Source organism: Macrotis lagotis, chromosome 1 (assembly GCF_037893015.1).
Source record: "Macrotis lagotis isolate mMagLag1 chromosome 1, bilby.v1.9.chrom.fasta, whole genome shotgun sequence".
Lineage (NCBI taxonomy): Eukaryota > Metazoa > Chordata > Mammalia > Peramelemorphia > Peramelidae > Macrotis > Macrotis lagotis.
The window spans coordinates 926,274,787-926,300,041 of NC_133658.1; the positions used below are offsets into that span (position 1 = coordinate 926,274,787).

The 25,255-nt window shown below is 40.5% G+C and overlaps 1 protein-coding gene across 1 annotated transcript in view; it reads right to left on the bottom strand.

The window, feature by feature from the left end:
• The window catches only part of LOC141510009 (uncharacterized), a 37,014-nt gene that overhangs the window by 10,463 nt on the left and 1,296 nt on the right, over positions 1 to 25,255 (bottom strand). The window contains 6 exon segments of the mRNA XM_074219954.1: positions 639 to 707; positions 1,585 to 1,711; positions 12,857 to 13,139; positions 13,284 to 13,445; positions 23,734 to 23,913; positions 24,074 to 24,192. Coding sequence (XP_074076055.1) covers positions 639 to 707; positions 1,585 to 1,711; positions 12,857 to 13,139; positions 13,284 to 13,445; positions 23,734 to 23,913; positions 24,074 to 24,192 — 940 coding nt within the window.

Here is a 25,255-nt window from a genome sequence, read left to right on the forward strand (position 1 = left end):
AAAAAAAAGAAGAAACCTAAAAGAACCAGGAGAACACTGTACATTTTAACAGAAACACCACAAGAAGACCACTTATGCTGAACACAGCTCTTCTCAGAATTTCAGAGATCAAAGACAATCTTCAAAGGCCTGTGATAGAAAATGCTGTCCAGAATCAGAGGAAAAGTTATGAAGACTGAATGTAGAGCAAAGAATACTCGCGGCAGTTTTTCAAACTATCTTTATGGTTTTTCTATCTTTGTCAGGGTTGCCACACCCTCAACCCAGTACTAATGGAAAATACTATGGAAACATGTTAACATGATTGTACTTGTAAAACCATTATCAGACTGCTCATTGCCATAGGGAGCAGGGTGGAAAGGGAGGGAAGAAGAAAAATGTGGATGAATTTTGAAAACTATCTTTGTGAGTAACTGGAAAAAAAAATTTTAAAAGAAGGGAACTGAAAAGTCCACATAATTCATCGCCTCATGTTACAGATGAGGATACTGGACCTCAGAGAGCCTTATCCAGGATTCTAATGTTGAAAAGTGTCTGAAAAGAAATAACAAGTCAGGTCTTCCTGAGTTGAACACTTCTTTACTGACAAATCCAAAAGCCTCCTGGGATCCAACCCACACCCTTCAGTCCTCACTCACCTGGACAGGAGATCCTTAGACACTCTTGCTCCAAGTGGGGGATCAAATCTTCTCTGGAAACTGGAAATCCTAGGTAGGGGGATAAATTAAGTGTGAGGGTGGAGAGAAGTTTGTATTCACTTATTAGGGATGGGGGGGGATGCAAAGCAGAGCCACATTACTGCAACCAATTTGGAATCAGAAAATTCCAACTTTGCTTGTCTCCTTCATAGAAGGATGTCCACATTTCATCACTTCCATAGCCAAGAAATTAGAGGCATTGCAAGGGGAAAGGAGTATAGTGGGCTGGAGTCAGGATCACCTGACCTCAGACTCTTGCTGACCCAGGAATTAGTCCCTCAATCTATTTGCCTCAGTTTCCTCAATTATAACATGGGATAATAACAGAAATGCAAACCAAAAGATAATTGTGAGGATCGAGTGGGATTACATGCATGAAGAAAGCTCTTAGTTCAGGGTCTAGATCCCAGCAGATGTCTCTATATACTTATTCCCTTCCTTTCTTTCCCTGGATCTCTACTGGAATTGGCCAGGATATGAAGGAAGAACTTGGGTACTCTTGCTATGCTAGAAATCTATGATTGACACCAGGAGCAGTGAGTTACACATTTGTCCCTAGTAACAAAAAGTACATTCTAATGACCAAACACTTCCCAAAGAGGAAGGGCAGCATTGGAAGGAAGGGAGTCCCCCTCACTGCCCATCTAAAAGGAGAAGCTCCAGGATCAATGGAGATTTTGCAGACTTGTGTCTAGCCTCCTGTCACATGGAACAAAGGTCTGTCATAGAAAAGCTATGCAGCAGGAGGACCTGATCTCTTGGATTCAGGAGGTCATCACTTTGGACATTCTAAGAGGTGATCAATGGCCCAAACCTTCTTCTAGGAGAGAGTTGAAGACACTCCGTTTAATGGAAGATTCCCAGTTACTTGGGGAATGGTCCTTACCCAGGAAAAGAAAGTTCTGAGCATTCTCCAGCATGACGTCCTTGTGCAGCTGCTTCTGAGAATTGTCCAACAGGTCCCACTCCTCCGGGGTGAAGTCCACAGCCACATCCTTGAATGTCACCGCCTCCTAAAGCATCCACAAGCAGAGAATGTAGAGTTGAGACAGGCTTAAGAATTGATCCAGGTCAATGATAATTGACATACAGAAGGAAACTGAAGCAAAGAGAGTAAATTGCCCAAAGGTCACACCCTTTATAAGACTCAGAGCCAGCACAGGGAACTATAATCTTGAAAAGTCCAAGGGAGCATGGGAAAAAGCAATGGATATTTTCAGTTGAAATGAAAATGAGAAATATTCTTCTATGGAATGGTAATCTCTTTAATAAGAAGGAAAGTGATGTGTTCTCTTAGGAAGATAACAGGATTTCTGGAGGAAAACTAAGGAAAATTAAGAACTGTCGGCAATGATAGATTAAGAAAATTTCATGAAGACCTTGTGAGGAGCCGTTAGGTGCAGTAGTGGGTAGAGCACTGGCCCTGGACTCAGGAAGACTTCAGTTCCAAGACACTTTATAATAGCCTAGCTGTGTGACCTTGGGCAAGTCACTTAACCCTATTGCCTGAAATAAATAAAATTGTCCAAAAAAAGAGTGCGTGAGAAACTATAGTTAGTGCTGGTTTTGGTCAGTAGAGAGAAAAAAAAAAAACAAGTTATTTTTCCTGAAAGTGAGAAAGGCTGAACAAGATGAAAACATGAGGAGGATTATTTTGTTTTTCTTTTTTGGATTTTTACAAGGCAATGGGGCACAGAAAATTGCCCAAGATCCCAGAGTGAAGCAATTATTAAGTGTCTAGGCCGGATATGAACTCAGGTCCTCTTGACCCAGGGCTAGTACTCTATCCACTGTGCCACCTAGCTGCCCCAAGAGGATTGTTTTTATTAATTTTTTTATTAATATATTTTGGGAACTACAAGCAAACATAGCTTTCAACAATGATTTTTTTTGTAAAGTTTTGAAGTTCACATTTTTCCCCCTCCCTCCCTTCCCTATTACACTTATGTAATTATGTTAAGCACAAATCCATACTAATCATGCTGGGAAAGAGAAATCAAATCAAAAATGGAAGGAAAAAGGATGAGAAGGAAAAAATCATAATGCATAAAAAATTTTACAAATTGAAAATATTAAACTTTGGTCTGTATGCAGAGTCCATAGTTCCTTCTGTGGAAATGGATGGAATTTTCCATCACAAGTCCATTAGAATTGTCTTTGAGCATTGGTCTCTGGAAGAGTTAGATCAGTGCACAACTCCACCAACAATGCATTAGTATTCAGTTGTCACACATCCTATCCAACAGGAATCCTTTAACTTTTTAATCGCATTAGCCAATTTGATGCGTGAGGAGTACTACCTTGTTTTAATGTACATTTCTCTAATCAATCAATGATTTAGATCATTTTTTCAAATATTTGTAGAGTGTTAATTTCTTCATCTGAGAACTGCATGCTCATGTCCTTTGACTACTGATGAATTGGGGAATAGTTTGTATTCCAATGAATTTGACTCAGTTCTCTATAAGTTTTAGAAATGAGTCCTTTATCAGGAACCCTAGCATTAAACAATTCTTTTCCAACTTACTATATTTGTTTTAATATAGGTTGCATTGATTTTACTTGCACAAAAACTTTTCAATTTGATGTAATCCAAATGGTAAATTTTGCATTCTATAATGTTTTCTCTTTTCTTTGGTCATAAACTGCTCCCCTTTTCCATAGAACAGACAGTTAAACTATTCTGTAGTCCCAATCGGCTTATGGTGTCACCTTTCTTGTCCAAATCCAGTACCCATTTCAACCTTATCTTGGTATAGGATGTGAGATGTAGATGTATACCTCAGTTTTTATCAGTGAGTTCTTATCCTTGAAGGGGAAGTCTTTGGGCTTGTCACACAGTAGATTACTTTAGGCATTTACTAGCATTTCTTTTGTACCCAATCTATCCACATATCCACTTCTATATTTCTTAGCCAGTGTCAGGCCGTTTTGATGACAGATACTTTAGCATAGAATTTTAGATCTGGGAAACCGAGGTCTCCTTCCTTTGTATTTTTCTTCATGAATTACCTTGATATTCCTAACCTTTTGTTCCTCCCTATGAATTTCATCACTATTATTGCTAGCTCAATAAAGTCATTTTTCATAGCTTGATTTGTATGGCATTGAATAAGTAATTCAATTTAGGCAGCTTGGTCACTTTTATCATATTATGAAGAGGATTCTTAGGGGACCATAATTGCTATCTGCATTAAAGTAGTATGAGTCTTTTTCCATCAAAAGATGGAACTTATATCTATTGTTATAATAAGGGCTTAAAAAGGCTCTGGGGGTGATGTGCCAAAGAACAAAATCTTATTCCATGGCTTATTTTTGCTTTATTTTACTAATGATTCATTTTCAATGATCACCATGGGGACAGGAAAAGTTCTTTCACTCTTCTTTAAAGTAATTTATGCTCTATTTAGAACCAATATTTTGTCTTTAACTTCCTTTATTTCTATAAAGTAACCACTGAACAGAAACAAATATATTAATCCATTCACACTTTTGGAGATCCCTGAGACTTTACAACCTTGTCCTTTACATTAGGGTCTCTTGATTCACTATTCTTCATTGCAGAGTATTTACACACACTATGTTCATTCAATATAGGATGGAAGTCAATTTTTATTGATTAGCAATTGATTCCAGATGGAACTCGAATGCCAAGAGAAGCCATTTCCAACTTCTTTCCTCCTATATCATTCATCACCCTGAGGCTAGATTGTGATTCCCTACTTCCATTTTAGAAGGAAGCTCAGCTCAGATAGCATTTCATTTTCATTTGTTACCTGGCTTTAGCTTGTTGGAACCTTCTCAGACTCACTTCTCTACCCTCCCTTCCAATTACACACTTTCTCCTCTCCTCCAGCTTCTGCATTATGGGGGATGTTCTCTTTCACTGCTGGAATACCAGTTTCTTGAAGTTATGGACTAATTATATGTGTCCATATGGTTGTGCCTAGTACTTAATAAAGGTTTTGGTTCACAAATGACATTTAAGAAAATATTGACTATTGATAATTCCACCCAATCACTCTTATTCAGATACTTCTTAATATACTTTAAAAGCTGAGACCACTCCAGTTGAGCCCCTTTTTCTTTCAACTGCCTCTTCGACAACCTGAACTATGAAGTTAATTCAAGATATCTTACATTCAACATGGGTAAAAATGAACTCATTTTCTTTCCCCTTCTGGTCCCTATTCTCGTGAAGGACCACACCATTCTCCAGGCGCTCAGGCTCCTAAGCAAGGAGTCATCCTTCAACCTTCTCATTCTACCATGTGAATTTTCTCAGTATCTCTGAAATATATCTGATTCTCGTCACTGATTTTTTTTTCAAGGTAGGGGTGTTAAGAGACTTGACTGAGGTCCCACAGTCAAGTAAATATGAAGTGTCTGAGGTTGGACTGGAACTCAGGTCCTCCTGACTCCAGGGCTAGTCCTCTATCTACTGTGCCACCTAGTTGCTCCTCCACTGATGTTTTAGTCTTGATAGCCCAGACACTTCTGACATCACTTGGGCTATGGCAATAGCCATATGTGGTTTAGTCTGATTCAAGACTGTCCTGTTTCTCTGAAGTTCAAACTAAAATTTACCTCCTTTAGAAAAACTTCCCCAAAGTGTCTTACTTTTAGTACCTTCTCTGTTGTTTATTTCCTGGTTACCCAGTATATGACTCACTTTCGTATGTGTTTACATGATGAGTCTCCAATAAATTGGTAGGTTACTGTCCATTGTTATCCAAGAAGATCAAAATAACATCACCACGTTTGCGACAAATAGCAGTGTGTCTGTATGTGATTGATCACACTCATACCAGCTTAGTCCATGGGAATTCTTGGGGTGGGTACTCTAAACTTGTAGTTATCATGTTTTCCTTCAATTGCTTCCATTCTGCCTTTTTTCATATAGAGCTCAAGACCCTCAGTGATGACGTCATGCCACGCTGGGCAGTCCTGTGCAGGGGCCTCCCATGTTGTACAATCAATTAAAAAATCCTGCAATGAGACCTTGAGGGTGACTCGGTATCACTTCTTCTGATACTCTTGTGGGCACTTGCCCTGGGTGAGTTCTCCATAAAATAGCTTTTGTTTGGGAAGCGTACATCTGGCATCCTAACAATGTGGCTAGTCCATCGTAGTTGCATTCTGTGCTACAAGATTGGAATGCTTAGCAATTTACCTGAGAAAGCACCTCAGGATCTGGACCCTTCTCCTGCCAGGTCATGTTCAGAGTGTTCCTAAGACAATTAAAATGGAAGTGGTTCAGTTTCCTGCCATGGTGCTGGTAGACTATGTAGGATTCACAGGCATAGAGCAATGAGGCCAACACAACAGCCCTGTAGACCTTCGGTCTGGTGGTCAGTCAACCACCTTTTCTGTCTGTCTCTCTCTCTCTCTCTCTCTCACATTTTCTTTCACTCTCCTAAATACCAAACTAGCTCTAGCAATATCAGTGTCAACCTCATTGCCAATGTGGACCTTCCTGGAAAGACACCATTGGCTTTAATCAGTAATTGAACATCTGGATGGTGTGGTGGGTGTTCTTGGTGTTCATTGTTAGACGAAAACTAGCACAAGCAGCAGAGAATATTTCCATACTTGTTGCAGCTCATCCTCAGAGGCTGCACGGAAGCAACATCACCTGGAAGCAGAAGATCCTGCACGAACCCTCCCTCAACTTTGATCTTTGCTTGTAGCCTTTAAAAGTAGAAGATGTGAGGCAGCTGACTGTGAGGCCGTGCTCATCCTCAGTGAAGGCATGGGATAATATGGATGAAAATATTATGCTAAAGAGCCTGGGAGCAAGGATAGCCTTGTTTCACTTCATTCATGACCAGACGGGCTCCACTAATTAGTGAGCTCTTCAAAGGCAGGGATGGTCTTTCCCTCTGTTTGAATCCCTCTCACTCAGCACAATGATTGGGACAAAGTAGGTTCTTAATAAGTGTTTACTGATGGATTGATTTCAGTTCCCAACAACCTAGAGAGCAGTGGTTCTGTTGCTCCTCATTCTTGAAGATTAGGAAACTGAGACAAAGGTTGAGTGACTTGGCCCATGTTGGGGCAAGGGAGGCAGCTTTTGAACTCAGGTCTTCTGGACTGTAGGACCAGCTCTCTCTAGGACCCACAGAGAAGAGACAGAATGGGTCAGTTCACGGGGAAAGGCATTGGCTATTAAAGGATCAGAAAAGGTTCTCAGAAATGGTTATTTTGACTTAAGACTTGAAGACTTCTTTAGCTTTGGATTCTTATTCTTAACTTGATGAAGATCTTCACGAGGCTCAACATTTCCCTAAGCAGAATAGAAGAGAAAAAGGTTTGATCCCAGGTGAAATCCTGAGTTGTGATCATGTTTGGGTGGCTTGTTAATAGTAGACTCACTGCACACATATCTGTCCCAAACTCTTCCTGGGCATTTTAAATAAAGTTCAATAACTCTCTTGTTTGTGTCTTTGCTTGTTTATTTTTGGTGGGGACAGATTATTCCTTGTTAAAAGAAAGCACTGACTCAGTGAATAGAATCCCAAACCTGGAATCTGTAAGATTTGAGTTCAAATCTGCTTTCAAACACTGTGTGACCATGGGCAACTTACCCAGTCTTTGCTTCAGTTTCCTCACCTGTGAAATAAGGATAATAGCATGTAATTCAAAAGAATCCTTTAAAGATCATCAAAAGTGGATTTGGACAAGAGCTTAAACTCATTCCTTTTATCTGTTATGTCTTGGACACGCCCTGGGGACCTCTTTGGGCAGTTGGTGGTACAGAGGACAGAGAATAGACCCTGGAGTCAGAAGGATGTGAGTTCAATTCCATCCCCAGATACTTTGTCTTTGGGTGACCCTGGGCAGGTCATTTCACCTAATTAGCCTCAGTTTCCTCCATGTATCCAATGAGTGGAGAAAAGAATGGTCAATCACACTAGTAGCTTTAGCAAGAAAACCCCAAAGAGTGTCAAAGGCAAGAGTGAAATAATTGAATCAGAAAAACAAAAAAGGAGTCTTGGAATACCACATTTCCTCCATGGACTCTGAATAATTGCAGAAATTCCCTTTCTCCCTAATATCCTCCAATTAGGCAAGCAGGAGGAGCTTAACAAATGCTAATTAAATAGCAGAGTCCTAAAGAAGATGCTGATTTGCCTTTGTGATGGTAAAGGCCTTGCCAAGGGTCTGGCAACCCTTTAAGCCAGCTCTTTTGGTTTTTTGAAAAAAAATTCACTTTTTCTGTATCTTTTTTGTCCAAGGGTCTTGTTGTATTTCAGGGGGTTATTGGATGTTAACCAAAACTCCCTGCATGTCCAGCAGCTAAAGGAGAGAGAGAGAGAGAGAGACAGACAGACAGACAGATAGACAGATAGACAGACAGAGACTGAGACAGAGAGAGAGGAAGAAAAAAGAATTGGAGCTAGAGAAAAAGGGAGAGAGAGGTAAAGGGGGGGAATAATGAACAAGCATGGAGACAGCAAACACATGACTGTACAGAATAGAGAGGAAAGAGTGAAAGGGTCATATGTGCAGCTAAGTTTTCATGAAGGAAAACTAAAAAAAAAAGCAGGTTATGGGTGGAAATTTGGGGAGGGAGTCCCTGTAGGGAGACAGAGCATGAGAACCTAAATTTCCAAAAAATCTGCTTAAAACACAGAAGGAGGGAGCAGGGCAATGTTGTTACTTCTGTATTGAATGTCATATCTATTTTTGTAAAGAAATGACCCATAGGGGTAGCTAGGTGGCACATGGGAGGTTCAGCCAAGTGATTCAATGGATAGAGCACCAGCCCTGGAGACAGGAGGATATGAATTCAAGTCAGACACTTAGTAATTGCTGAGGTCGACCTTGTGCAACTCACTTAACCCCATTGCCTTACAAAAGTAACAAAATAAATTAATCAAAAAATGGCCCATAAGGATGGTAATGCCAGGCTCATAGACAATGCTCTATCTAGGTCTATGGAACTGCTCTCTTAGGCTGATATTGGTCAAGTCTGAGAATGGACTGTACTCACCTGGATTTTCTGAACTGAACAGGCAGTTTTCACATAAAGGAATCAAAACTATTCCTTAGCCATAAGAAAAATTGCTCCAAACCATTTTTATTGAAATTTTACATTGTATTCTCCAATTAACCCTGTTATAAAAGTTTTTCAACATTCACATACTTGCATATTTAGAAATCCCACAATTTTCTGGCACCCTTGCTTCCCACCTCTCTCACCTCAGTGGCAGTCTAGTGAATGCTGTCAAAATATATTTATGTTTAACATGTTTACATATTAGTCATTTTTGATATGGAGAATTAGTATTAAGTGAAAAGAAAGAAAAACATGGGATAGAAGGAAAAACATAAGAGAAATTTTTAAAAAGTGAACAGTGTTCATTCATATGGACCAGAGAGCAACTGCTTCCATCAAGGTTGTTGATCTCACAACGTTGTTAGAGATGTATATACATGTATATATAGTGCTCCCTTGGTTCTGTTCCCTTTTCTCAGGTTCAGATCCTGTAACTCATTACATGCTTCTCTAGAGTTCATGATTCATGGTTTCTTACAGAACAATATTATTTCTTAACATTCATATTCCATAACTTGCTCGGCCATTCCCCAAATGATGGGCATCCCCTCAATTTCCAATTTATACTACTACAAAACAGCTCCAATAAATATTTTGGAACATGGAGAAATTTTCCCATTTTTTATAATTTTCTTGTGGATATAGATCTAGTATTGGTATTACTAAGTCAAAAGGTATGCTCACTTTAATTTAATTTAATGCTCTTGGGGCATAATACCATATTACTCTCCAGAATGATTGGATGATGACACAACTCTACCAACAGTGCACTCATGTTCCAGTCTTCACAAAATCTCTCCAACATTGTTTTGCCTTTTCTCATCTAAGCTAATCTGAGAGTTATGAGGTGTCTCATAGTTGTTTTAAACTGTTTTTCTCTAATCAAGAATGATTTGTAGCATTTTATCTTGTAATTATAGCTTTAATTTCTTCATTTGGAAACAGCCTGGTCATATCCCTTGACTTTATTAATGATTTGCAATCCAACAAATTCGGTTCATTTCTCTATATATTTCAGAAATGAGACCATTATCAAAACTCCTACCTGTGAAAATTGTTTCTAACCTTTCTTTTCCTTCCAATCTTGAAAGCATTGGCTTAATTAGTGCAAAAACTTCTTAATTCAATAAAGTCAAAATCAAACATTTGGCAATTATTAAAGGACTTTTCCTTATTTGGTCATGAATTTCTCCCCTTTCCTTTGACCTGACAGAGGATTTCTTAGTCTATTCATTTATTATGATGTCACCCTTTATGTCTAAATCCTGTATCCATTTTGACCTTATTTTGGGATAGGCTGTGAGATGTGGGCCTATACCTAGTTTTTGCAAAACTTTTCCAGTATTTCCAAGAGTTTTTGTCAAATAGTGAATTCCCAGGCTAGAAGTGAATGTCTTTGAATTTCTCAAACAGGAGTCATTTATTAGTTTCTTTTGAAAGTATGCTAATCCACTGATCCATTACTGTTTTGTAACCAATAGCAGAGAGTTTTGATGACTGCCTCTTTGTAGTGCAATTATAAGTCTGGTACGGCTAGTCTACATTCCTTTACATTTTTTCATCAGTTCCCTTGCTATTTTTGAACTTTTCTTACTCCAGATGAATTTTGTTACTACTTTTCTAGTTCGGTAAAAGCAATTTGATAGCTTGATGGGTTTGGCACTGAATAAGTAATTTAGTTGGGGAAGACGTCATTTTTATTATATTAGCTTGGCCTATCCATGAGCAATTAATGTTTTTTTCCAATTGTTTAGGTCTGACCCCTTTTGAATGAAGTGTATATAATTGTGTTCACAGAGTTTCTAGGTTTGTCTTAGGAGGTAGATTCCAAATTTATGTTGTCTTCAGTTACTTTAAATGGAATTTCTTGTCTCTTGTCTTGGGCTTTGGCATTGTTATTTGTATACAGAAATATTGATTACTTATATGTGACTTATGTGTGTTTATTTTATATCCTGCGATTTTACTGAAATTGCTATAGTTTCAAATGGTTTTCTAGGGTTCTCTAAGTATACTGGCATATCACTGCAAAATGTTAAAACTTTGCTTCCTCTATGCCAATTTTAATTCCTTTAATTTATTTTCCTTCACACTGCTAAAGGTAAAACTTCTAATGCTCTCTCTCTCTCTCTCTCTATATATATATACATACATATATATATACATACATATATATATATATATATATATTTTTTTTTTTTTTTTTTGAAATGGCAAATGGGTTTAGGCAACTTACCCAAGGTCATACAACTGGGTAATTATGAAGTGTCTGAGGTTGGATTTGAACACAGGTCCTCCTGAATCCAGGGCCAGTGCTCTATCCACTGCACCACATATCAGCTCCTCTAATGTAATACTGAATAATAACAGTGACAATGGGCATCCTTGTATCACTGCTAACTTTACTGGAAATGTTACTTAGCTAATCCCCAACACATATAATATTTGTTCATGGTTTTTAGATAGATACTGCTTAGTATTTAAAGGAATATTCCATTTATTCCTATACTCTCTAGAGTTTTTAATATGAATGGATGTATTGTCTAAAAGACTTTTTCAGCATCTACTGAGATAATAAGATTTCTGTTGGTTTTGTTATTAAATATATTCAGTTTTTTAGTGTTTTCCTAATATTGAGCCATTCCTGTGAAACAGGTATAAATCTTCCCCAGTCATGATGTACTATCCTAGTACTAATGTGCTGTAATCTCTTTGCCAAAATGTTAACATTTTTCCTTTAATGTTCAGTAAGGAAATTAGTCTATAATTGTCTTTGTTTTGACTCTTCCTGGTTTAATCAGCACGATAGAAGGAATTTGACAAACCTTCTATTTTTAAAAATAATTTATACAGAATAAGAATTAGTTGTGCCTTAAATGTTTGGTAGAATTCACTTATAAATCCTTCCTAACTTGGAGATGTTCCTGTTTAATTAATTGATGGCTTCTTTAATTTCTTTTGCTGAAATGCGGTTATTTTATTTTTCCTTTTGTTAATCTGGGTAGTTTGTATTTTTGTAAATATTCAAGCAGTCCCCACAGGGTGTTCAAATGGATTCACATAACTTTGGGCGATATAGCCCTGAACTGTCTCTTTAATTTCCTCCTCAATGGTGGTGAGTTCCCCCTTTTCATTGTCGAAACTGGTGATTCCAGATTGTTATTGATTAGAGAAATGCAAAATAAAACAACTCTGAGGGATCATCTCACATCTATTACAGTGACTAAGATGACAAAGAAAGGAAAATGGTGTCTGTTGCAGAGGATAATGGGACTTCAATGCTATGTCCAAAGAGCAATAAAACTGCTCCTAACATTTGAGCCATCTGTATCATTATTAGGCTTATATCCAGAAGAAATCATGAAAAATGGAAAAATCTCACACATTCAAAAATATTCAAAGGAGCTCTTTTTGTAGTGGCAAAAAATTGGACATTGTGGGGATTCCCATCCACTGGGGAATGGCTGGACAAGATAGGGTGCGTGAATATTATGGAGTATTATAATTCAGCAAGCAATCATGAGAGGTCAGACTTTAGAGAAGCCTTCAAAGCCTCATATGGACAGATGCTAAGTGAAGGGAGAAGAACCAAATGAATGTTGTGCACATTAATAATCATTAATAATGGTTCTCCAGGATGGAGGTGGCTCCTCTCAGCTGTCCAGTGACCAAGGACACTCCTGAGAGGAAACACTGAGAGGAAACAGCTGTGCAGTCTGGGGGCAGAGCAAAGCAGACCATGTTCATGTTTTACTAACTTCTTTTTGTTTTTCCTTCCTGCCTCATTGTTTTCCCCTTGGTTCTAATTCCTCTTCCCCAATGTGACCAATATGGAAATATGTGGAACACAAATGACCCTGTACAACTTTTACCAGACTCTGAAGCTTCCTGAGGAGGGGCAGGGAAAGGAGGGTGGTAGAAAAATGAGGAAGATGTTGAAACAAAAGAAAACAGAAGGAGAGACCAGGGCAAGGTTGCTCCTCTGCCTCCTCTCCACTTTTGTAAGGAAAGGGCCCTTCAGGAAGGTCCTGCCAGTCTCCTAGACAAGGTGCTCTGAGGCTGATCTTGTTTAACCCTGAGATTGAAGGGCACTCACCTGGGCTGGGGGGCTGGGGCTCCCAGGGGCCATTCCCTCAGGTTCCAGGCTCCCTGCTTGGTCCGGCCTGGGTCCTCTGCAGACTGAAAGGGAAAGGAAGGATCCTAGAGGGGCAGAGGTCTGTCCTTGTCTTCTTGGGCAGGGGGTTGACCTAGAGGGAGTTACAAAGGGTGAGACCCCACAAGGGACAGAGAGAGACTCTGGCCTCGCCCTCCAGGAGAGACTCCAAGGTAAGGAAGGGGCAGCAGGCTGGGCCCCCTCTCCCCTTTTTCTCCCCACTCCCCTTCAGGAGACAGAGGGAGCTTTGGGATTCCAGAGGGGATGAGGACAATCAGAGGTCCAGGACTCCTCCCACTGACTCCCTGGGGGCTTTCCATCCCCTCCCCCAGCACCCCCCACATGTGCAGACACCATCCAGACCACTGACTTCTTGCTTGCCCCAGGAGGGAGGGACAGCTGGCCATGGGGAGGGCTCTGGCCCTCTGGCCCAGGAATGACCAGGGGAAGCCTGAGACTGAATCCCTTCTGGGAACTAGCTCCTGGAAGGGAGCTGGGGCTCTGGAAGCAGAGGAGGCAGGGCCCCAGGAGTCTGGGGAAGGGGAGCAGAGGGAGGGTCTCAGAGGGCCCCAGCAGGGAGATCAGGATGGCCAGAAGGACTCCAGAGGGACCCTGAGCCTGGGAAACCTGGAGGACCATGTCCTGAGGTCCTGAGCTGGGGGAACTCCTGGGACCTTCTGGGAGAGCAGTAGGTTGGGGTCCAGGAGCCAGGGCTGGGAGGGGGGCTGCTCCCTCCAGACACTCACCTCTTGGTCAGATGAGCAGGATGAGACCCCAGACAAGGGGCAGCCAGCGGACACCAGGAAGTGGGGGTGTGGGGAAGGGGAGTGGGCTCCTAATCACTTGAGACCTGCAGCCCCCCCCAGAGCTGGTTTCCAGGCGTCAGCGACCTCAGGTCCAGGAAGGCAGAGAGATCTGGGCTCCAAGGGAAGAGGGCAGAGGTTTCTCAGCTAGACAAGTTCTGGCTTCTTCTCAGGCCACTTTAGAGGCATCTCCAAGTCCCCAGAGCCCCACTCAGCTCAGGACCCCTCCTCTTCTCCCCAAGCCCTGCCCCCCAACCTGGTGGAAAACCTTCCTATAAGTCTCTCCCCACTGGAAGGAGCATTTCTCCACTCCAGACTCCTCCCATCCTTAAAACTCCACCCAAGCCTGCGGGGTCTACCTGGACCCGCCCAGCAATCACCTTCAAGAACTGCTGCATCTGTTCCCCCTTCCCTGAGATTTAGACCCTCCTCCTCCTCAGGAGCAGGAATGTCCTGATCCCCTTTGGGCAGCAGACTGAGGGGAGGTCTTATAGTTTGAGGGTAAACTGAGGGTCCCTTTGTGACCCTTTAGAACTAATGGTCTCTTGTCCAAAACTCCATTGGCTGCTGATCTAGTAGGAGTCTTCCACTGTCTGACCTCACAGAGAGGGAGGTCAGATCTGGGTGCAAAATTCACCTAAAATATTATAAGAAGGGGATTTGTTTAGAAAGTGGAAGAATCATAAAAGTGCCATTGGAACAAGATGACCCAGATCTCTGAATGGCTGGATTGGTGAACTCATCTAGGCTGAAAGGGATTTTTTTTTTTTAGGTTTTTGCAAGGCAAATGGGGTTAAGTGGCTTGCCCAAGGCCACAGCTAAGTAATTACTAAGTGTCTCAGACCAAATTTGAATCCAGATACAAGTGACTCCAAGGCCTGTGCTTTCTCCACTGCACCACCTTGCTGCCCCAGGAAGGGATTTTCTGTGGATAAAATTTGTAAATGAAGGGCAATGAGCAGAAGGCAAGTAAAGGCAATCATTTTAGTTCCTGATCCAAATCCAAAGTATTGTTCATTTTATTCTCTTATTTCTAACATTTGAAGTTTTTGGAAACTCTTGGGTATAAAATGCTGCTAATGAAAAGCTGATTTCTAAAGGGTGATGGAATGATGCCTTCACTAAATTAACCTCTTTAGATTTTAATGCTGTGAAATGGTGAATTGAGCTATTTGAGAGTGTGGTACAATGTTTACAAACTTTGTAAGCATATTTGGTTTACATCAAATACGGATAATTTGGGAACAGCACCAAAGATCTGTTAAATTCTCAGTGTCTAGGAAGTGTTTTTGTGGGGTTTATAACTGGTTTCTGGGGACCTTCTCTGAGAAAGGTCCTAAAAATCTAGCCAAGTCCTTGGGGACAAACTGCAATTGTCCAATGCAGATTGAGTAACTCAGCCTCCTCCCAGTTCCCAGGGGTGGAGTTAGGGGGCTGTTTTGAGAAGTTTGTTTTTAATGAGGAAAATGATTTCGATCTGATAGATCCTCTGGCCACTGAGGATGTGAATTAGAAAACTGAGGAAGGAATAACATTGAAAGAAATGATTATATTTCCTTATTCATAACCAGTTATTAGTAGTTTAATAAACAGTAGGTTTTTCCTCTTTTCCCTTCCTCCTTCAGAGACCTCTCCTTGAAGGTCAGATAGTCTGGAGCTGAGATGGGATTAACCCAGCAAACATTCTGCTGCATTTTGGGCAGGACCCACCCACCTGGGAGAGATGATTTGTGGTGAACTGGGAGACAATCTTCTCCTGATGAGCAGCAGTAAACTGATTTGGGATGTCCCCAGTCATCCTGGAAAGGCCTTGAGGGCAGGGACTGGCCTTTTGTGGCCCCTGAAGTTTGGAACCAGGCCTGGGCCAGAGGAGTCACCTGAGAAAAGGTGTCTGAGATGGATTCAGAGAGGAATCCCTGTGGGAAGGCTCTTGTGACCTGAGCAGAAGCAGGGAGACAAATTTGTCTTAGCTCCCTCAGGGACCAGAGCTGGGGCAGCTTCAGGGCTGTCTCTGCTCCAGAGCCCTAGAGGAAGAGACTAAGGGTGAAGAGCCCAAGCTGGTCAAGACACTGGAGGAGGGAGAAACTCAGAAACAAACCAGGGAGGGAGCAGTGGGCAAGGAGGGAATAAAAGGTGGAGTGTGAGAAAGCGACCTCATGCTTCCATCATTTTTATTTCTTTTCTTAGGTATTTCAGAAGTGGTTGACATTTGGAATTTTCTGGCAAACATACAGCTTAGTTACTAGATGAAAAAAGTGAGGCAGCTAGTAAGCATCTGAGGCTGGGTGTGAACTCAGGAAGATGAGCATTCCTCAGTCCAGGTTTGGCCCTCTACTCACTGTTCCTCCTGGCTGCCCTTTGACCACCCAGCTGCCCTGATGTCCTGAAAACATCAATATTTAAATTCTATTACTTAGCTTCCAAACAGGAAACCATTTCTCAGCCCATTGCTATTTGACAGACCCCCAAGGCTTTATAAACTTTCTTTTCCACTCCTCTCTTGCTTGACTATTCTCCGTTTACAACTGAGAATCAGCTATCCATAAAAACTGAGCATCCTCTTTCAGGGGAAAAGGTGGACTTGCAGTGAAGCAGGGGACTTTCACATCTCTCTAATGAAACAGCCAGAGCTGAACCGAGTTTGATCTTCAAGTACACGACTCAGTGAACCAGAGAAGGGGTGGACAAGAAGGACTAATTATGAGAACTGATGCTGAACTGTTTGGATTCCTACACGGTAAGAAGGTGCTGATAACTCACATGAATTTTCCCATTTATCCCTCTTACAAGGGGCATATATAGACAAGGAGCACAGGAAGGAGATGTGTACATGGGACAATAGAGAATGGTATAATATAGTCAAAAGATGGGGTCAATGTGTGATAAAGGAAAGTGCTGGAAGGAAGGGAAAGGAAAGGAAGAAGGGCCTAAGATATTTCACGTGAGACTCAAGAAAAAAACTTTTTCAATGGAGTGGAAAGGGGGAAGGCAAGGGGGAATGAGTTAGCCTTCATTCTCATCAGAAATGGCTCAGAGAGGACATAACATAAACATTTCATAGGGTGAGGAAATGTATCTTACCCTAGAGAAAAATGAGAAGAAAGGGATGAGAGAGGAGATGATAGAAGAAAGGGAAGATTGTGGAGAGAATACTCAGATACAACACATTTCTGAACAGGGCCAGGATGAAAGGAGAGAGAGAATTGAATACATGGGAGTGGGAAGGAATAAAATGGAGGGAAATTCAGTTAACAATAGCAACTATGGAAAAAAAATATTGAAGCAACTTCTCTGATGGACTTATGATAAAGAACACAACCCATCCCAGAGACAGAACTGATGGTATCTGAACACAAGACTGAAGTGTCCATTTTTTTCCCCCTCAATTTTTTTTTCATCAGGTTTCTCTATCTTTGTGGGGAGACTGGAGATTATTTTACTTTCACAAGATTATGGTAGTAACATGAAAACAAATAAATAAATGATAAATAAAGGGAACAAAAAGAGGAAAAAACAGGACTGCTATGTAGAACAAGGTGGGGAACGATTTTTTCTGCTATGGGACATTTGCTTCTTTACAACATCCTTTGCAGACCACACAAAATGATTGACTTAAAATTTAGCTTGCTATATTTAGTCAAACATTTAATTAATTCACTCCTATAAAGCTCCTAGATTTATTGAATTTCAGGTCTTGCCTGTACTTACCATGGTGGTATCATTGCATATGATTTCTCTGGGCAGGCTGGACTTTGGCCACCTTTGGTCCAGAGAGTCAGGCTTCGAATCAGTAACCAAACTATATGAGTCTTCAGATTCCTCACCTGCAGAATGAGGAGTTTACATTCCTTTGCAGACTTCAGAGGGGACCCTCTCTACTCTCTTTTCAATAATGCTGAGAACTTGAATTTTAGTGCCTATACATTTCTGATAACCTGTCTTTCAGATATATACAAAAGAATGTGGAAAATAAGCATAAGTAGGTACCATAGAAGAAACAACCAACAAAAGATTGTAAATGATTGCACACTTGTCTTTAAATACCCGCTGACTGATCACTCTCACCCCGCCCACATCATTCTTTCTGTATTTCCTTCTTTTCCTTCCCTCTCTAATATTATGATTTGGGTCTGCTGATGTTACCCATAACTGCATAATTGTAGTGAAAATATGGTGTTCTGGACATCTGTCTGCTTCCTTCTCTATTATTTCTTTGATGTTCATATTTCTCTAGATAAATCTTTCTAATTTTCAATGGCACTAGATTATTCTGGCAATTTATATATTTTATTCATATTCTCCAACCAATGGACCCTAGGTTTTTTGCTTTCGTAGTTACCGAATGATACTGCTAGGAATGTTTTTGTATAGGCAATGTGGGGGGAGGCAGGACTGAGGAGAGTCAGACAACTCAGTTCTTTGTATATTTTAGAAATGAGTCCTTTGTCAGAATCATTAGTTGTAAAGATCGTTTCCCAATTCATTTCATTTCTTTTGATCTTGGTTACAGTGGTTTTATCTGTGCAAAAACTATTTAATTTAATGTAATTGAAATCATCTAGTTGGTTTTTGGTGATATGTTCTCCAACTCTTCCTTAGTCATAAACTGCTCCCCTTTCCATAGATCTCATAGGTTAACTAGTCCTTGATTTTCTAATTTGCTTATAGTATTGTGTTTTATGTCTAAATCCTGTAGCCATTTGGATCTATAGGCATCTTTATTTTAAAGATCCTTACCACCTCTGCCTCCCACCCCAAATGGAACCAGAATGAGTCAAGTCAATGGGTGCTCTGAGACCATCTCTCTTTGGGGCTTGGCAACTGCACCTGGCTTCCCATATCTCAGTGATAAACATATTTTGCTGTTTTCTCTTTCCCTGTTCAGGTATTCTCAGCACAGTAGACTAGAGGAGAAGGGAAGGATGCCAAGGGATTTTTCTTGAGTTGTGCTTGTGTTCAGGACTGTGTGACCCTGTGTGAACAGTCTGGGTTCCTGCAATGACTGTGGAATTGATAGAGGCTGCATCAGCTAGAAGTCAGTGTGAGATGACAAAGTCAGAATATCAATGACAATGATAAAGGGGAGGATTTGCTCAGCCCATGCTTCACATACATTGTTGCACCAGGAAGCATGGAAATCTTCATGCTCTTGGGGTCCAGGGTATTTATCTGCCAAGTCCTTTCCTCCATCTAGATCTAATACAGTCTGTCCACAAGCCCATATAGACTGTTCCAAATGATGCCTTTCTTAGAAAGAATTCAAATTGACGGATGGTATGAATGGGTCTTTCTCATAATACTTGGATGAGCAGAAGCAGTCTATCTATTGACTTTGTTTTATGATTACTTGTGTCTTAACATCATTAACTTCACCCTTTCCAATTTTAGTTTAAAAGCAGGCATTTTCTTATCTTTTAGAATCTCTTCTTTCATTTTTTTCACTTTTTTCATATGTTTATTTTTCGCTATTTTTCTCAATGTCTCATTTCATTTTTAAGGTCCTTTTTTTATGCTCTTCTAAATTCCTTTTGGAAATTGAGAGTATTTGACATATAGAAGCTGAAAGTGACTTTTTAAAACTTTACAAACTTCTTCAGAATATGAACCCAGATCTCTCCCAAATGGTCTACCTTTGGTCAGATTGCTTCTTTTTTGTTTAATTAATATGATTAAATTTATATTGTTATAAAAGTCAGATTCTCTCCCAAGGTATGGGAAATTATTTCTCAGGCTCTAAATTGTTCTCATTGCTGCATTCTGAGCTCTCTCTGTGGTATGAATCTCATACATTCTTCTCTACCTCTGAGCCATGACTGGGGCCTCCAATCATGCTATCACGGCAAACACTCTGGCTGCAAACTTCAGTTCACTCTTCTCTAGAAACAAAACCAGAAAGTCTACTCTCCTGCAAGGGTCTTTGGACAAGGATTTTGTTCCCTGCTGCTACAATACTTACTGGGCGTGTGTTCACGTCTGCTTGCCTACACCACAGCTCAGGGCTCCATCTTTTCAGAAAAACTGGCTCTGGAATCTAGTTCCATGCCAAGGGAGGATATATCAATCTATTTCTCCTCTGCAGTAGCCAGAGAATCATGACTGGGAGATATAAGGATGAAAAATATTTACAAGGAGATGTCAGAATGGATTACATTTTCTCATGTGCTGTTCTACTCAGGCCAATAGTATATGTAATTGATATTCTTCCGAATTCCCAGATTGCTGCTAGTTGAATTTTTATTTTTGAATTATTTATTTTAATTTAGGAAGAGAAAGCATTATTCTGGGAAGATGTTATAGGAATAGGTCATCATAATAGTTATTCCCTTATACACTATAAATAATCACTAAAAACATCTGGCCCCATAAAGTTACAATAGCAATTATTTTTCTAAGAGGAAACTTTAAAGCATCCTTCATGACATAATTACTTTGAGGATAAATAATTGAAGGCCCACACACCAACATCATGATGTTCCCACCTTCACTCATCCTTTTAGAATGACCCAATTTATTAATCCTTTATTAATGATAATTTTGTGCTGATTACTTCACATTTCTTTTGTTATTTATTTTGTTTTTATTAGAACCAGAATAAGATATCTTTTCTTTTTGAAAAATGTAGTGAAGAAAGAGCCTAACTCCTCCATATTTCAATTAATACTTGAAAATAGTACTTGTGAAAACAAAATAGTACAGATGAATAAAAGAAAGGGGATTTTTTCCCAAAATTCCAATCCAGTAAGCAACAAAAAAGACACTAAAGCTCTCCAAGTTTTTATTATTAATGATTTTGGGGTTTCTCATTGATTGGGTCCAAGATCTTTCTCAGAATCAGTAATTCTTTTCCTTGGGTGAAAGCAACTTCATGCCTTTAAGAGAGCACTAAAAATAGAGTGAGGCAGTACATGTTCATGATTGATAGAGACAAGAAATAGGGAAAACTGTATTTGGCTGAGCACAGGTTCATCAGTCATCAATTTCCATATCCTTTTGAGTCATTAGTTCCATATCAGGTTGTCTGCAGGCAAACAAAGGATTCCACTTGCCACCTCAATAGAGGTCTTGCTGGGATGTCAACTTTCTGTTGATTTGGTCAGCAATCTCCTAGGAGTTAAGTAATTGGTGATCAAAAAGAAATGCCAAAAGGTAGCAATGGTGATGATTCACAGGAGTGAGGGGTGTTTGTACTGCCAGAAAAAGCTCCAGGTTTAATGCAATATAATTCTTTATAACAGCCATATTCATATATTCTATATTCTACAATGATATCACTAATACATGGCATCAGTGACACTAATATAAAAGAGATTGTTCAGTGCTATCTTACAAAACTCTTTTTTAAAAGATTTATTTAGATTCAGATTTCACCTGGAAAAGGGCAAAAGAACTTCTCAAGTCAAGAGATAATAGAGAGTCTTCCAAAAATGTCTGTCTCTTCTGAGGAAAGGGAAAACATGGCCCAGGGAAGGCAGGTCTGCTGGAAAGGCAATGGGAGGCTCTTAGTCACAGCACAGTTCAGGTCCCTACTCAATAAGTTAGTGGTGCAGGAAGCCAGCACTGAGGTTCCTATACCAGAGGAGAAGATAAAGTCTGGGCCCTGGGGATGCTGTGCAGATGGCACTGGATTGGGAATGAAGATCTACAGAGGCAAAGCCTTGCCATAAAGGAGGAAACAAAACTCTGCATTAGCAATGGCTGGGAGTCATAGGCAACACTTTGGCACGCAATGAGCCAAGGACTCGATCCTGACCCCAGCACATAAAGCTTGGGCTATGCCTTTGGTGGGGGAGGAATTGAATTTATATCTAAATGAACAAAAATAAATAAGAAGAATGCCAGTGAAAGAAAGGTACATTCAGATAGAGTCCACAAAATGCTATCTCAGAAGAGAAAAGCAATGACAACTTAACTTCTTGTGAAGCCTCAAAGGACTTTGTGGAATGGATTCAAATCCAAAGCCCCTTAGAAGAGCTCAGAAAGGATTTTTTTGTTTTAAGTTTTTGCAAGGCAAACGGGGTTAAATGGCTTGCCCAAGGCCACACAGCTAGGTAATTATTAAATGTCTGAGACTGGATTTGAACCCAGGTACTCCTGACTCCAAGGCTGGTGCTTTATCCACTACGCCACCTAGCCGCCCCTTCAGAAAGGATTTTCGAAACCAAAGAAGAGAAAAGAAATGACAGCCCATTCGACACAAATGTATATGTACAATATTCATTAGATTGTCCTTTGCTTGGGGAGGGGGGCAAGGAGAAGGTTTAAGAAAATTACACAATATGCAATGTGGTTGGTTCTTGTTGTTCTCTCTTTTTTTTTTTTTGGCTTTTGGCACAGCAATGGGGTTAAGTGGCTTGCCCAAGGCCACAGAGCTAGGTAATTATGAAGTGTCTGAGGCTGCATTTGAACTCAGGTTGGGCACAAATAGTTCATGTGAACACCTGGGGTGGGTACTCTAAACTTACAGATGTCACATATCCTTTGAGCTGCTTCAATTCTGCCCTCCTCGTAGAGTGCAGCCGCCTCACTGATGACACTGTGCCATGCTGGGAGGTCCTGTGTCAGTTTCCCATGCTATTCAATAAAGTTTAAAGTTCTTCATGGAGACATTCAGGGTGTCTCGGTATCCCTTCTTCTGACCTCCCCATGTGTGCTTGCCATGCGTGAGTTCTCTATGAAATAGTTTCTTTGAAACCACATGTTCCAAACTATGCATAGTAGCTCTTTTTGAAGAGCCAAAGAATTGGAAATTGAGGGGAGGCCCAGTGATTGGGGAATGGCTAAACAAGTTATGGTACATGAATACTATGGGATACTTTTGTTCTATAAGAAACCATAAATGGTCAAACTCTAGAGAAGCATGGAATGACTTGCAGGGTCTGATGCTGAGTGAAGGGCATAGAGTCAAGAGAACAATGTACATATTGTAGCCATCCAGAGGAAGAAAAACAAAAACACAAATACACACACACACAAACATACACAGAAACACACAAAGAAACCATCCTTCTCAAGCTGATGAACACTTTATAAAAATTATCTCTTATGCATCTTTTTCCCTTAATTCTAATTCCTCATACTGAAAATTACTGAATTATAAATACATTTATCAAAATGTATATGTACAATGCTAATGTGACTGTACACCACTGAAGGGAGGGCATGGGAAGGGAGAGTGGAAAGATATTTTGTAACTTAAAAATATATATGTGAACATGGCTGAAAATAAATAAAAAATTATTAAAAAAAGAAAAAAATAGTCTCTTTGGCAAGTGTACTTCTGCCATTCTAACAATGTATCCAGTCCATCACAGTTGCACTCTCTCTAGTAGTGTTGGAATGCAAGGCAGTTTAGTTTGAGAAAGGACCCCAGTGTCTGATATCTTCTCTTGCCAGGAGATCTGCAGAACCTTCCTAAGACATCTTAAAATGAAGAAACTTAAATTCCTGATATGATGCTGGCAGGCTGAACAGGTTTCACATCCATATAGCAATGAGGTCAGCACAATGGCTTTGTAGACCTTCAGTTTGGTAGTCAGTCTAATACCTAGACTCTCTCATACTTTCTTTCAGAGCCTCCCCAATAATGAGCTAGCTCTGGCAATGCAAATGTCAGCCTCATTGTCAATGTGAACATCCTTGGAAAGGACACTACCAAGCTAAGTGAATTTGTCCTTAGTATTCACAGCTTCATTTGCTGTAATTGATGATTCCACATATGGATGGTGTTGTGCAGGCTGATGGAGCACCTGTGTTTTCTTGGTGTTCATAGACAAAAAATTATCAGAAGCAGCAGAGAATTGATCCACACTTTATTGCATCTCAGCTTCAGAGGCTGCACTGAAGGCACAATCACATGCAAACAGTAGATCATGCACCAGCTTGATGCGGTCTTGATGCCTTTTCATTTTTATGAATTTTCCATCAGTGTGATAACTGACCTTGAGGCCCCTCCATCCTCCAAATGAAACTATTTGATAACATGGTTGAAATCATCATACAAGAAAGTATGAGAGCAACGACACATCCGCTCCCCGGACAGCGCCCAGAGGTGAACAGTGCTGAGAGGTGGTCAGTGCTGAGGTGTGGTCAGTGATGAGAGGTGGACAGTGATGAGAGGTGGTCAGTGCCAAGGTGGACAGTGATGAGAGGTAGACAGTGATCTGACGTGGACAGTGCTGGCTGAGAGGTGGGTCAGCGCTGAGGTGGACAATAATGAGGTGGTGACATTGCTGACAGGGGATTAGCACTGAGAGATAGGACTGAGAGGTGATGAATGGCCCAAACCTCCCTCTAGGGAGAGAGTTGAGGTCACTAATTTTAATGGAAGATTCCCAGTTATCTGGGGAATGGGCCTTACCCAGGAAAAGCCAGTTCTGAGCATTCTCCAGCCTGATGTCCTGGTGCAGCTGCTTCTGAGCATTGTCCACACTCTTCTGGGGTGATGTCCACAGCCACATCCTTGAATACCACCACCTCCTAAAACATCCACATGCAGAGAACTTAGAGTTGAGATGGGCTTCAGAATTGATCCAGGTCAATGCTCATCAATGCACAGAAGGAAACTGAAGCAAAGAAAGGAAATTGCCCAAAGGCCACACCCTTTATAAGACTCAGAGCCAGCACAGGGAACTACAATCTTGAAAAGTCCAAGGGAACATTGGAGAAAGCAATTTTCAACTGAAATAAAATTGGGAAATATTCTTCTCTGGAATGCTAATCTCTTTAGAAGGAAAGTGATGTGTTCTCTCAGAAAGATAAGAGCATTTCTGGAGGAAAACTAAGAACTGTCAGAAATGACAGATTAAGGAAATAACATGAAGAGCTTGTGAGGGGCAGCAAGGTGGAGCAGTGGCTAGAGCACTGGCACTGGATTCAGGATGACCCGAATTCAAATGTGACCTCAGACACTTAATAATTGCCTAGTGGTGTGACCTTGGGCAAGTCACTTAACCCTATAACCTTAAATAAATAAATCTCCACCTCCTTTTGGTTCATGAATGCCTCCCTTTTGTGTAGATCTGACAAGTAAACTCTTCCATGTTCTCCTAAAAGACTTATAGCATCACTTTTTATGTCAAAATTCTGAACATTGTGAACTTCTCTAGGTAGAGGATTTGAGATATTCGTCGATGCCTAGTTTCTGCCATTCTATCTTCCAGTTAGCCCAGCAGGTTTTTTTGTCAGAGTGGTATCTTATCCCAGAAGCTGGGATGTTTGGTTTTATCTAACAACAGATTCCTGTAGTCATTTACTGCTGTTTTGCACCTATCTGTTCCACTCATCCACCACTCTATTTCTTAGTCCCAAACAGTTTTGCTGACTGACGCATTATACCGTACTTGTAGATCTTCTATGGCTACACCATCTTCTTTTGCATGTTTCCATTAATTCCCTTGGTATTCTTGACCTTTTGTTCCTTCCTTTCAATTAAATTACTATTTTTTCTACCCATGAAGTCATTTTTGGTAGTTTGAATGCTACAGCACTGCATAAGTAATTGAATGTTATTGTATTACCAGAACCAAGCCATGAGCAACTG